This window comes from Uloborus diversus, chromosome 2 (assembly GCF_026930045.1).
Source record: "Uloborus diversus isolate 005 chromosome 2, Udiv.v.3.1, whole genome shotgun sequence".
Classification (NCBI taxonomy): domain Eukaryota; kingdom Metazoa; phylum Arthropoda; class Arachnida; order Araneae; family Uloboridae; genus Uloborus; species Uloborus diversus.
The window spans coordinates 57,754,786-57,768,936 of NC_072732.1; the positions used below are offsets into that span (position 1 = coordinate 57,754,786).

Genomic DNA, 14,151 nt, shown 5'->3' on the forward strand with positions numbered 1-14,151 from the left:
TTCTTCATATTTCTAAAACTATTGACGGATCAAATATAAAATTTTCACTACATATTTAGTACTATATGTAGTACAGATAAATTTTCATAGATTTTTGTTCAGTCTCTTTTCGGATATTGAATCTTAAATTTAGCATTTTTTCTCTAAGATGGCAAGTTTGACGAACTATATAAAAAAGACTGACTAGCTTCAAACGTTTCATACTGCTTCTGAGAATAGTTCTATAAGACATCTATTCAAGGGGGAAAAAAGTAAGAATGGGTCTTATTTCCTTCTACTAATACTTTTAGGCTAAAAATGTGAAATTTCACATGGAAAATCTTATTTTTAAGCCAATGTTACCCAAATTTGTTAACACTTATCAGAAAAATAACTAATATAGAAATTTAGGCCATTTTCTGCTCTATCTAAAGGTTTTTAAATAATTTTGATACATTCATAAACAAAAAAGTTCTAAGAGTTTTCGTAAAGTGCTATTTTCATGAAAAGTCGACTCTGCAGCTACTAAAAAATGGTTGCCAAAAAAAGTTCTGAAGGTTTAAAATTTTTTAAACCGCTGTTTCAGACTCCCAATATAACGGTTAAATAACAGGCAAAAAATTTAAAAAATCAAAAATAGTGAGCAACATTTTTTTTCTTTTCCTGTATGATTTCACATGGATTGACCTGTATGCGATTCTGAGTTGAAAATACTCGTATAGCGATAATTTACAATAGACGGGCCTCCCTCTATCTTGTTTACCCCTCATTTAAAAACTCTCGGATCTCCTTCAGGCTTGGAACTGGGTCAACAGGTGTCCCCATCAACACCCCAAAGCATGGCTCACGCATCTATAGCAGGGTCAGGGCCACTTTGTCTAATGGTGCAGGCCCCTTCAATTTTTGTAAATAGACGTATAAATATGAGTTTTCAACACTCTTTTTTCGTCCCGGGCCCTTTTTCAGGCCGCGTTGGACACCAATTTCTCTGGTTCCCTCCTCAATGTGGAAGCCATGGTCACCAGAACTTTAAAAACTAGAGAAAGTTGATAAGAGAGGAGAGCATTCGCACATGTGAACTTCGGCTATTTACTTTGGTCCCTGCTTAAAGTGACAACAAAAAAAAAAACTGTTTCCAAATGTTTTTTTTCACATAGAGTAAACAAATTACATGTTTTTTTATTTTATATTTTATGACACTTCAAAAAATGTTAGGTATGAAATTAAATGTTCTAAGTTCAATAAAAAAGTTGTTTGAAGCCCACTCAGCAGTGGGCCCAGTCGGGAATCCCCGACTCGCCAACCTGGCCAGTCCGCCCCTGGCTAGCAATGAATCATTACTTTTCTAATTGTTTTTAGCGATATTCTTGTCTTCTTCAATGGAAAATCTTCATAGAGAATGTTTTTTCTCTTGTCTTAAAAAAGAATTCTTCCTCACTGTTAAGCCATTAAAAATTTTACATTCATGAAAGTGTGATTGTTTTTTTTTTTTTTAAATTCTATTTTTCATCTTTCTAGAGGACGTGGAATGACAAGGGGAAGAGGTCGTGGTCGTGGAGGGTTTAACAGAGTGTAAACAGAAGAGGATAAAAGATGCAAGAAAAGGTATTTGTTTGTATATATATATATATATACATGAGCAAATGTCCTTTATAACAGTTTTGTTTTTATTAGCCGAAATGGGTTTTATTGAAATCATGTATTCTTAATACTTATATATTCATGGGTATTGAAATGATTCGTGTGACAACTTGATACGTTGCGAGTTACAACTGATTTCGGAAGTATTAAGATATGAATAATGACAGTGTCCACTGATTTGATGATCCAAAATTCTAATACATTTCCAGTATCACATTTTAAAAATTACAACAGTTCGCTTCACTCCTTTCTGCTTTACAATTCTCACGAGAGTTTATTTTATTCTTTTATCCAACATTTAGTGAGAATACTACATGCAACTACAAAGTAAACTCTAAATAACACTTGTTCAGGACTTTGATTCAAATAATCATCAGCATTTCATTTTTGTCCTCCTTAATTACAAAATCGAGGTCTTAGCAATTGAGCTTAAAAATCTATCTTAAATTAAAATACTAAATTCAATATTTTATATCACTGATGCTTTGAAGTCATACAGGGAGAGAGGAGGAGATATATTATTCTTAAAAAAGCTTTCCTGGTAATATTTTCGTGTGTTTTACTGATTTTATTAGTATATATTTCTGTTTTTCTTTTATTTTTGCTTCATTTTATACACAGGGTTCATATGGGTCAAGGAAATCGTGGAAAGTCATAGACAAAATTTCAGACCTGGAAAATTGAAATTTTTATTCAAAATCAAGGAAATTTATTCCAAGTCATGGAAAAAAGTTCTTGGGCCAAGAGAAAGTAACACAGGGGTGATTGTGGTCCGGTATTTTACCGAATTTCCGGTATTTTCGGACGTATTTCAGGTATTTTCATGTCTGAAAATACCGGAATTATGTTCTTTTTTCGTTATGCTTTTATCTGCCTACCTCCGCAATTTATTTTAAATTATATAATACTCATCAAATATACCTGCAAGAGCCTTAAGATGGACAACTATCCCTTAAGATGGACAAATGTCAAGATAATTTGTATAACACCAGCTCAAAAGTAACTTTGTAATCCATTAAAAATTTAATGAAATGTGCACGCAATATTTTGACTCAGAACTATTTAAAACTATGGCAAAGGTGCACTTAAGTAATAGGGGCCAAAGATTACCCCCCCCCCCCCCGTTCTCGCTTTGAAACTTTCAGGTATTTTTTGATGAATTCACAATCACCCCCTGGTAACAGTAGCTAAAAGAGCATTTGAAATCTTGAGTGATTTAACAGTATTGCACCCTAAAAGTTACAAAACTGGAAAATTAAACAATGCAAAAAACTAATCTGAATTTTGAACAGGGTTCCCTCTAGAAATGAAACGGGCTCAAGCACAGATATTCAATCTCCATGCAAATTGTGATAAAATGAAAGGAACATTTAAATCAGTTCAATCATTGTCAAATTTACCCCCCCCCCCCCCAAAAAAAAAAAAGAAATAATTAAAGCTTATAGGTTTTTTTTGCGATTACTATTGCAATATATCATATAGTAATGCATTTGAAGTGGAGCATTTTAAGAAAATTTAGAAACTTCTCTCTGTTAATGAAGAACATTTAATGTTCCATTTTCCATTAATAGAAAGATCATGTCAGACTGTAGAAGGCTCAGTTTTTGATACAAAAAAGTTTCCTTCGGGCTCGGGCGAACTCTGATTTTGGTTCGAGACAATGTTACTCAGGCTCGGGCGAGCCCGGGCTCTCAAAAACGAACCTGAACTCATCTCTAGTTCCCACAAGCCCTCATAAGTCCCTATTTTCAAGTATTGATTGTAGGGGCCCCCTCTAAAAGCCATATTTTGTAGTCAAAGGCCCTAAAAATTAAATCTATCATTCTTAAGTGATGTGTAATTAGTTTTTGGAATTCATTAAACAGCATTTATTTTTTAACTTGCCAGGTGTGTTTTAACAGGGCTTGTGATTTTTTTTAATTATTTTTTCCAAAAAAAGTGGGATTTTTTTTAATTTAAATTTGATTTTTATATTAAACTAGCAAAAATACCCGGCGTTGCCTGGGTTAGCAATAATTATCAGAAACAATCGTTACTTGCATTTGTTTTCTGTTTTAAGTGAAAGAACTTAAAACACACCTTTTTGACGTGACTTAAAATCTAGTTTCTTCCTTACTCATAAAACTAAAGTAGCAGTAAGTAAAAAGAGCAAAATAGTATTCATTTAGAAACGAAAACACAAAATTTAAGCGTATACAAATTTGAAGAATTTCCGAAATATGTGAAATTAAACTTCACATGTTTAAAAAGATTTATCAGTTAATACGTTTTTTTTTACATTGAGTCTTACCTTCTCTGTATGTCTGTTGAAGAACGAACTGTTTAAAAAAATGTAGCCGCACGCCCGTGATCCCCTTAAACTTGCTTTAGTTATTTTGGAAAATCTCAATTATTGTGGGTTCTAGGTGCGATTTAAAATATTACCGAATTTGCGGGAATCGTTTTGGGATACCTTGGATAATGCTCCCCCTCCTTACTTTGTAAAACGGTATGTTACTAATTTTTGTCAAGGAGATATTGTCGCCATATGCTAAAATACTTTTCATCACCATAAAATGGCGCTGAACAATTTCATCCGTAATGTTTCCAAAATAAGTAGTAAAATTTGGCGATGGTTTGAATTTGTGCACAAAGTCACATTAATGGAAGTTTTTGTGCTGTTTATGGATTTGCCTAATTTAGTTGCTGGATTATTTTACAGTAAAAAAAGTTTTTGAAGATTCTTTGATTGACGATATTTTGTTTACATGGTGAAAGCTGACAAACATTATTACGTAGTCTTTGACTTCAAAAACCGCGACAGTTGAAGAAATTGCCAAATGCATCCGCTACTGAAATCTTTCTGCATAAATTTTGGCGAGGTTTCTGCTGTCAGATTGGATAATGATTAAAAAATCCAATCAGCACAAATAATAAAAAAAACCCCATTAATTACACTAAAGTTCCGTTTAAGTGGAAAATAATCAACCAAATCTATAGCTATTATTAGCCAATCTTGGGGAAAAAACGTTACTTTAAGATTTGACTTGAGAAAAGCCTCAAACAGTCAGACGAAACACAAAAACATTCAACAATTCTAACTATGAACTGGGAGTTGAGATGATACACTAAATAATGAATTGAGTTGAGGAAAGCCTTCGAACATGGAACAAAAAAAGCCCATAACTCGTTTTTCATACAACTTAGAACTTTCTAACAGATGCCATCTTCAGCAGAAAAATAAGCGCTTTCGATGGACACATAATTTTAATATGTGCACGTATTTTTTAACCGTTATATTGGGGCATTTATGCGAAAATTTGGACAAATTAGAATAAAAAAGGAACTATCAATCGGATTTTTATCGAACTAGTCTACAAACCTCCCCAGTACCAAAACGAACAAACGGTGAAAGTTTCAGCCAAATCTGCCGCGTAGTTTCTGAGATCTTAGGGAACAAATTTACCAAAGTCCATTTTTATATATATAGAGTAGATTTTTTTTTAAACCTTTCAAAATTTCTCAGTATTAATTTCTTTAATATGATTTATAATATTAATTACTTAATTCTATGAAATAGACATATATTTCATTCAATAGATGAAAAAGCAACTTTTTAGCTACTTTCATTTCATAGCAGAACTATTTTTTAAATATAGGTATAAGTAAAACAGTTTTAATACAAATGCATAATTTAAATTAGATTTAACGCTTAACCTCCCCCTCTCCTCCTCCCTCAGCTACAACCACCAATCCTTTAACTATAATTCTGGGAAACAGTAGTACCTCAATTTCCTAGAATTATAATTTTCATACATTTTTAATTCTTGAAATTTGACAGTTTTTCTATGTTAATCAACAAAGAGTCAACAAAAGTTCAAAAACAGATTCAATCGTTCAATTGAGATGAAGAAGGCAAAAAATCTTCATAATAAAGCAATCGGAACTAATGAATCCATTCAGCTTACTTTTTAAATTAGGATAAGTTCTCTAAATATTCAGTAAATATTTAAGATTTATAAATATGTTATAAGATGTGATTTTGTTTTATACTTTGCTTTAAGCAAAGCACTCGAAGATTTCCATCATCATTTATGTTTTTTGTGTAAAATATGTTAAACCATTACTTTTCTTAATAGTAGTCATGGTGTAAAGAAAAACTGCAAATTTTTATTTTGTTCTGAACTGCTTTTGGAGTACAAGTAATATTGCATGAGTCTGAAAATCTGTTGCACACACAGAAAGAGGGATTGATGTAGTTTTATCAGTTGAAGTTTAGATTGTATAACACAGTATAGTTAAATTTAGAGCAATACATTCTAAAAATGCATATGATTTTATTTTCCCCCCGCCTCCCGCTGCAGCACTGTCGACCGGGCCCCTGCCAATGCTGCTCTTATAGCGAAAACAGTCTCCAGGTTGCGTCAATTTCCTACACAACAGTGTTGCCAGATTGGGGGAAATTTCCCCATTTTGGGGAAATCTGGTGCTTTCTGGGGAAATGGGTTTTGAGTGGAATTCTTTGGGGAAAATTTTTTCTTGGGGAATACCTGGGGGGGGGGGGGAAACACCTCGTGATTTTTTTCATATTTAAATTCGCGTCTTGACATCTGGTAGTTACATTGTTTGTATCAAACTGTGTTGGTTTAGCTTTGCTCAACTTTATGGAATTTTGCATTTCGCAATATGTGCAATATTATGGTACAGAATTTGCATTAATAGTTCTGCGTGAGTAACTAGTTGTTATGTGAAACAGGCATAAATAAGCGTGATGAAGAATGTTCTTGGGTAAATATATATAAAAATCATAGTTTAAATGTACATACAGAAGCAGATTAGTAAATGGGAGTAGAAAAAAAAATTTGGTTATTTCTTATCTCTCGATCAGAGCGCTTTGTATTTATGACTAGTGGCACCCACACGCCTTCTTAAAATTAGAATAGAAAAAGTATAAATTTGAATTTTCAAAAAATCGCCTTAAGGTGCACACCCCCCATGCTACAAACTAATTCTTTGCCAAATTTCATGTAAATCGGTCGAACGGTCTAGGTGCTATGTGCGTCAGAGATCCTGACAGAGAGAGAGATCCGAACAGAGAGACTTTCAGCTTTATTATTAGTAAAGATAATAAAAAGATAAAGAAGACAAAAAAAAAAGCGAAAATGGGAAGAAAAAAAAAGTTGGGGAATTTTATAAGAAAATTTGGCTATTTGGGGGAAAAAAAAATTTCAAGAGACAAAAAATTATCAGAGGAAGTAGATTCATTTTATGAAAATATCAGTGGAAAAATAATTTTTGAATTTGGGAAATTTTGAAAGAAAACATCGCTTTTTGGGGGAAAAATTGGAAGGGAATTGGGGAAATCTGGATTTGACCATCTGGCAACACTGCAGGCACCCGCATATACACACACATACAAACATACCCACACACTCATGCCTGCACACAGACACAAACACACACGCCTACATACACACACACTTATGTTTGCGAAAAACATAATTTGAATTCAAGATGTCAAAATTTAAATTTTATTTTTGTTCGTTTAATTTTTACAAGCATATAATATTGATGTTTAAATTTTGTTAACTAGTTTTATTAAGTGATACTTTGTTGTCATAATTAATATTTTAATTCAATTCTTTTAACTTTTTCAGGCAGAGGATATTGCAAGATTTTATGTACATCAAGTGATAACTGTTGCATTGTTTAAACAGCTGCATTTATAAAGGACTAGTGCAGATATGTATGCTATTGTTAAGCAGTTATGTAATGGATTTTGAGTCATGTGTCATTACACTCATTTTATATCATAATTATGTATTAATCATTTCATATTGTCCATTTCAAAATAAATTGTTACATTAAAAAATGGTGTTTAATTTATTAATCATTCAACAGACAGTGGAGGATTAACAGGTTTGAGGGCAGTGTTGTGAATTTCCTTACATAACTGTACCAATTGTTACGTGAGGAAGTTTTCATGTAATAAAGTTATTGGCAATTTTTTTAAGTAAAATATTTTTTGAATGAACATTTGAGGAAATCATTATCAAATACTCATTAATCAAAGCTTAATTATAATTAGGGGAGAGTGTTGTACCTTGGGATACTTTTTATATCCTCATTTTCAACATCAATTATTTTAATCAAATTTAAAAACTAAGTCACATACCAACATACTTCTATGCAATATATTTTTAAAAATTCAGACAGTTTACTTTAAATGGCTGGCAATATTTTAATTTTTAAAGTTTCAAGCTGTCCCAAAGTACAACATCCTACTGTACCTTGGAACACATTCTGTTGTACTATGTGAAAGTCTTCATGATTTAGGAAATAGCCATATACGTAAACCAATTTTGCACCAGAAAACAAAAAATATTTTTTTTCATGGTAGTGAATTAAACCATGATCTTTTTTGCATTCTGTATGCAAAAAAGTATCTAAGAACTTGGCAGGTATGGCAATTTTATTCTGGAGATACAATTAAAAAAAATTTAAAAAAAATAGGTTGGTGACTTATGAAAAAACCATGGAATAGTTGAGAAAAATTCTTGAATTAATGAATTGCATATTTTTAGCATCTATATTTTGCAAATATTAGTGTGGGAAGTTTTCAAGTATTTCCACCCAAAAGGATTTTTTTTTTCGAGAAAGAGTCAAAATTCCAACAATCATGTTAGTTATTAATATTTGTCATAGCTTATTAAAAAACTAGAAAATCGCCCTTAATGGTATGATGGGTGAAAACTGCTTCTACATTTGAACAAAGCAATTGCATTTTCGGTGATATTTTTGATAGTTTTAATTTTAACCAGTAAAACAGTTAACAGATCCAGTTTAGTGTTGTCAGAATAAAACCTTTCCCTGCCTGTTCAAACATTGCCAAAAATATTTCCCAATTATAAATAACTCACTGAATTTTTGGTGCTTTAACAATGAAATAATGCCATAACGCATGCTATGGAGCGAGTTTGTCATACTCAGTCTGTGAGTTTGGCTATTAGTTATTTTAATAAGTTCCATTTGTTTGCAGTTTTCATACTTCTACATAGTGGGAAAACAAGGGAAATATTTTTTTTTTTCCTTTTCAATACTTTGATTAAATGCAATTAAATACTTTTTTTTTCTTTTTGCCCTAAACCTCAATTTAAAAACTTGTAAAAGAAAATTTCAGGACCAATCTGAGCGCAATCATTTATTACGTTAAGTTCTGAATTGCTGGTTTTGTTTCTATTTTGTCAAGTTTTGTAATACATGCATAACACTTCTGATTCCTTTTAAAAAAGTGAAGCTTTTATTAAAATGAGAATTTTTGTAGCCCTCTGACATAACTCCTCCCTCAAAGGGGGAGTTATGTGAGGGATGAGTTCTGATGTCTAACCAGAGTAATATGATTGTGTGGGTGCTGGAAAAAGTCTCTTAAATTTCTAAAAATGAGAAAAACATGGTTTGAGTGATTCTTCACAATAATATTCTATTGTAATTACCCAATTCGCAAATCATATCAGCCCCCCCCCCACACACACACACAAAGTACTGATATCAGCTTTACCTTTATACCAAAGGGAAATCAAGAAAATTAGCTAAAGTTAAAGAAAAAGAGCAAAAAATTAGAAAACCAAATCAAATTGGTAAATTAAATCACTGCTGCACTTACAGCAGCATGACCCCAACACCTCCCCACTTGATCTGCTCTTATTCAGCAAAGACACTATCAAAACTGAGCGAATTCATCAAAGATCAGCGAAAATCGTCATTAAAATGAATGGAATTGAATAAATCCAAAACAAGTCATGCATTCTGGCTTAAAATTTGAGTCTCAAAGTCTGTTTATACTTTGTTCCAGATAAATTGACACTTATGATATTTTTACTAGAAATCACATTTCCATTTCCACCATCATCCATTCGCAGTATTTGCCTAATCTAGAAACATGAAACTTTTACCATTTGTAAAAATGTATTTACTGATGGAAGGAAAGCGGTATGCTGATCTACCATCCAAAAGACTAAGTGAACAGCAAAAGGCAATTATGTTGACAGACTAAATAAAACGATAGTTTCTTAACACAACAGAAATATTTAAAAAAAAAGAGTTCCATTGTTTTTTGAACTCGACAGTTGTATGCTGTTTTAAGTCTTTAAATTGTAATATTTAAGCGTTTTGATATCGTAATTTCAAAAACCGCCAATAACGGGGGGTCTGGGAACTCTCCCCCAGAATTTTTTTTAAATTGAAGTCCAAAAAACGCAATGGTAGACCATTTTGGTAACGTTCAGGGAAAGGAGGCTTAGGGACTCTTACATCAATTATTTCAAACTGATAGTCCCAAAATCAATATTGGGCGACCCTCAAAAATAATAGAGAAAGATGGGGGGGGGGGGGGGGGGGCGCTCTGGGCTCTTCCCGAAATTGAAGCTTTAAAAACGAAATTGCACTCCTTTTTTAATACGTTTATATGCTTTTTGAATGCGTTATCGAAGGGCTGGAGTTCAGGAACCCTACTTCAGCAATATTTCGAAATTGAAGTTCTAAAAACGCAATTTTAGGCGATGTTTTAAAAGGAAGGGGTAAAATCGTTTGCAGCTGCCCGCCATTAGTTTTTTGCCGATCGTAAATATTTTTATTGCAAGCAATAAGATCGCTTGGGACAAAGATTTTCACTTTTGCAACATAAATCAGTTCTGATCGGAAAGTTTCCCAAGGTAGCGCCAGAAAAGAAGGAAATGTGGGGGAAGGGTATGGGCGACTAATGATAATGGACTGGCACCATTCCCCCATACAGTATTCATTTGAAAAAGAATTCTTTTTTAGATAGCAGGTGGTGAAATTAGCAATAAAAAAACCGCTTCAGTAAAGTAGATATATTTTTTAAACGAGGTACACTTTCCAATATTTATTAATTAAAAAAAGAAATAGGGTAACTGAATCCTTACCCCAGGCAGGGCACCCGAATCACATCCCTCTTAAGGCACTCAAATATAGCCTAAAGTGGCATTCTAAATATTTCAGCATCAAAAAATTTTTGAAAGAGAACTCCCGAACCCCTTCCTCTGAGTTCACCACTAGTGTCCTAAATTTGAATTTTTAAGGATGCAGTTTCTAAATTTTTTTCTAGGAATAGTACCCTTCCTTACCTAAAACATGACTTACGAGAAAGTTTTAATACTTAAATTTCGGAAACTTTTTGAAAGAAGCTTCCTATACCCTACCCCTTAAATCATACAAAGATAACCCAAAACAAAGTTCTTAAAATTTTAGAAACGGAAATATTTCGGGCTAGACGACGGAATACCCCCCCCCCCCCTCCTCCTCTCATTGTGTTTAATAAAGGCAATGTAAGTTTGTGTTTGAGATTTATTTTTCTATTAAAAGAGCAACTCCCCAAAATTTTAAGACTAAAATTTCAAAAATGTTTCGAGAAAGACCCCCCCCCCCCCCCTCCCCTGAATTCCACTCAAAAATAGCCAAAATAGCCTTTCAATACTTCGGCATGGAGAAATTTTCGAGGGAGAGAGCACCCGAACTCCTTCCCCTAAGTTCACTAAATTTGACTTAAATTTGCGGTTCCCCTTTTCATCACAGAAGTTTTAAGAATTTAAGGTCCAAAATTTATTGAGAGAAAGTCTTCGAATTCCCCCTTATTAAGGCTTCCAAAGATGATCTAAAGCTGAGTTCTGAACAAGGGCACCCAAACAGGGGCAAGTGGGAGCTCAAGTCCCCCCCCCCCTTTAAAATTAGAACTTCCTTGCTTTTAGTACTTTTTTCTTTGCAAAACTGAAAAACATTTCTTCTCTAGCCTATATTGAATAGGTTGTTAAAAATATCAAATTTAAATAACTCTTATCTGTACTGAAATCGGTCTCTACGGGGAAAATATCCTGCTAAACCATGGATAAAATATCTGAGCCCCCCTTTAAATTTTGCATATGGGCGCCCATGGTTCTGAATACTTCAGCTTTGAATAATTTTCGGGGAAGGGGGACCCCGAACCCCAAGACGGTCTAAAGTTGCACTTTTAAGACTCCACTTTCGGAATTTCGCCTAAAGAGATCCCCCCCCCCCCTTCTTGACATTACTAAAGACAACCTAAAAGTTTTATGACTTCAATTACAAACACTTTTCGGGAGAGGGTCCCAAATTCCCTTTCTCTTAGGTCCATTTAAGTATAGTCTCAAAGAGTTTTTAATACATCAGCTACAACATTTTCATGTTAGAACACCAAAACCATCTCTCATAAATTCACCAAAAATTGCCTAAATTAGTGTTTTTAATACTCCAGTTTTATATTTTTTTAAACCTCCCCCTCACCACCTTTACATCATTAAAGACAGCCCAAACCATTTTGACTTTTAAATTTTTAAGAGTTTGCGGAGGAGAAATCCTAAAGCACTCCTAGCTTCAAAAATGGCTTTCAATTCAGTTTTTCAATATTTTATACTGCAGCCCTTGAGTAGCCCCCCCCCCCCTCTTGGATTGTCCAAGATATAAACGTTTTAAGACCTCAATATTGTGCGTTAATTTGCGAACTTACCCTCTTTGCAATAGCACGGTTTTTCGCAAACTCGTGCTGCCGTTATTTTTCTTCTTTCCTTTCTCTTTCTCTCCCCCCCCCCCCTCCCCAACCCTATTTCCATTCTAGCGAATGTTGTATTGAATGACATTGGAATTTTGTAATTCCTCAAGTCTATTGTTAAAACTGCAGGAACGGTTGCCCATCGATGTTTCAAACCAGCTTGAAATTTCACTCCGATTCTTTCTAAAATTCCCTTTGGATGCCCTTTGTTGTGGTGTAAACATTTCGTATCATCAGCTATCACTCTAAATCGATGATTCAGATTCAACTTGAAGACATTTTAAGAGCGCAGATAATTATCACTTATGCGTGTAAAGTTTGCAAAAAAAAACTACTAATGAACAAAAAAAACGAAAGGATAATCGAAAATAGCGAGAGAAAAGGCTAAAATTTCAATTAGAGACGATTATTTCGAAAAATCAGGGAGAATAGCGAGCAACTCCGCTGTCTGCAATGCAGTGAATTAGAAATAACAGAGTTTACACATTAAAAAAAAAAGTCAAACGGCGTGAGTCTAAAAAGCCACTCCTCCAAAAGCACGTTGCAAACAAAACAAGCTCATGGCGGAAAATCGAGAGAATGTCGATGTAAATTCGTGGTTACGGAACGATCTAGTGGTTAAAGCATATTTTTCAAACACTCAATTTTTCTTTTTTAGTAAAAACTGAAAGAAAATTCATCGAATTTCTTTCCGTCCCGACCTCCGTCTCGGAAATTTTGTCCAAGACGGAAATCCGTCCTGAGACGGAAGGTCTTGCACCCATGCCTCAAGGTTACATTCCAACGGTCATTCTGATTGCTGTGTTTCTTGGTTAGATTTGGGACTTTTCTTTCGAAAGCGGTCTGTGAGACCGCACACAGCAGATGCGTCCGTCATTTTGAACGCTTTTTTTACCCACATTTTTAAAATTATGAAGTTATGGAGAAAATAAATTGCACCAAATCAAGGAAACGTCCAGAATATCTCACTAAAGCTGAAATTGAAGAATTAGTTAAAAATTGGTTTGATATTGAATGTTCGGACTTGGAAGAGAATTCTGACAATTTTATAGAAAGTGATAATGATTCGAGTGCAGAAGTATTATTTACGCCTAATTCCGAAGATGAAGTAAATAATTCAAGTGATTCAGATTTTTTTTATGGAAAAAAATCATTGCGGTGGTCTTCTAACGAGTCAAATAAAGCAATTAGAACACCAAAACACATTATAGTCCAGCTACCGGGTTTGAAAGAGGCCCAGCGAAAACAATATTGAAAGCAGAGAGATCTTATTAACTCGTGGAACCTACTGTTTGATGAAAATATTTTAGCAGTTGTACGAAAATGGACTAATGTGAAAATTTGAATGTAAAATGCGATATAAAGACCCAATCAGGCATGAGCTAAATGACACAGGTGAAGTTGAACTGAAAGTCAATGGCGGCTCGTGGGAGGAGCCAGAGGGGGCCCGGGCCCCCTCACTTTTTTCAGACACTAATTTATATCTTTTTATTTATTTTCCTCCTTTCCCCCCCCCCCCCCTTACCAATACTGCAAGTGAGGCGTACAGCAGCGCCGGAAAGCTTACTGAACATAAACGGGAGATTAATCATTTTCGGGATGTAAATAATTTTTGTGATGTATTTAGCAGCTTTTCCCAATATTATAAATTAAATTTTGTTTTTGAAAGTGCACCACACTTCCGGCAATCATGGACATAAACATGAGATTAATATCTTTCGTGATTTACTTAGCAGTTTAAGTATTTTGTAGATTGTCTGTGTTTAAAAAGAATTTAATTTTATTTATTTAACGCAAAAAATTTTTAAAGAAAATTTAAATATTTTTTTTAATTCATTTTTTTTTTCCAGAAACCGGGGGAATGGGAGGGGGTGCGGTACACCCATGATCTGGACCCCTCACTTTTTCAAAGTACGAGCCGCCACCGCTGAAAGCTCTTCTCGAACTGCTGTTGCTTTCAGCAGTTTTCA

General features: G+C 33.9%; 1 protein-coding gene across 1 annotated transcript in view; it reads left to right on the forward strand.

Annotated features, from left to right (window-relative positions):
• LOC129217062 (THO complex subunit 4-like) overlaps positions 1-7,492 on the forward strand; it is a 54,099-nt gene extending 46,607 nt beyond the window's left edge. Inside the window, exons 5-6 of the mRNA XM_054851307.1 lie at positions 1,498-1,584; positions 7,257-7,492. Coding sequence (XP_054707282.1) covers positions 1,498-1,555 — 58 coding nt within the window. The 3' untranslated portion in view covers positions 1,556-1,584; positions 7,257-7,492. The remainder of the gene's footprint in view (positions 1-1,497; positions 1,585-7,256) is intronic.
• The last annotated feature ends 6,659 nt before the right edge of the window (positions 7,493-14,151 follow it).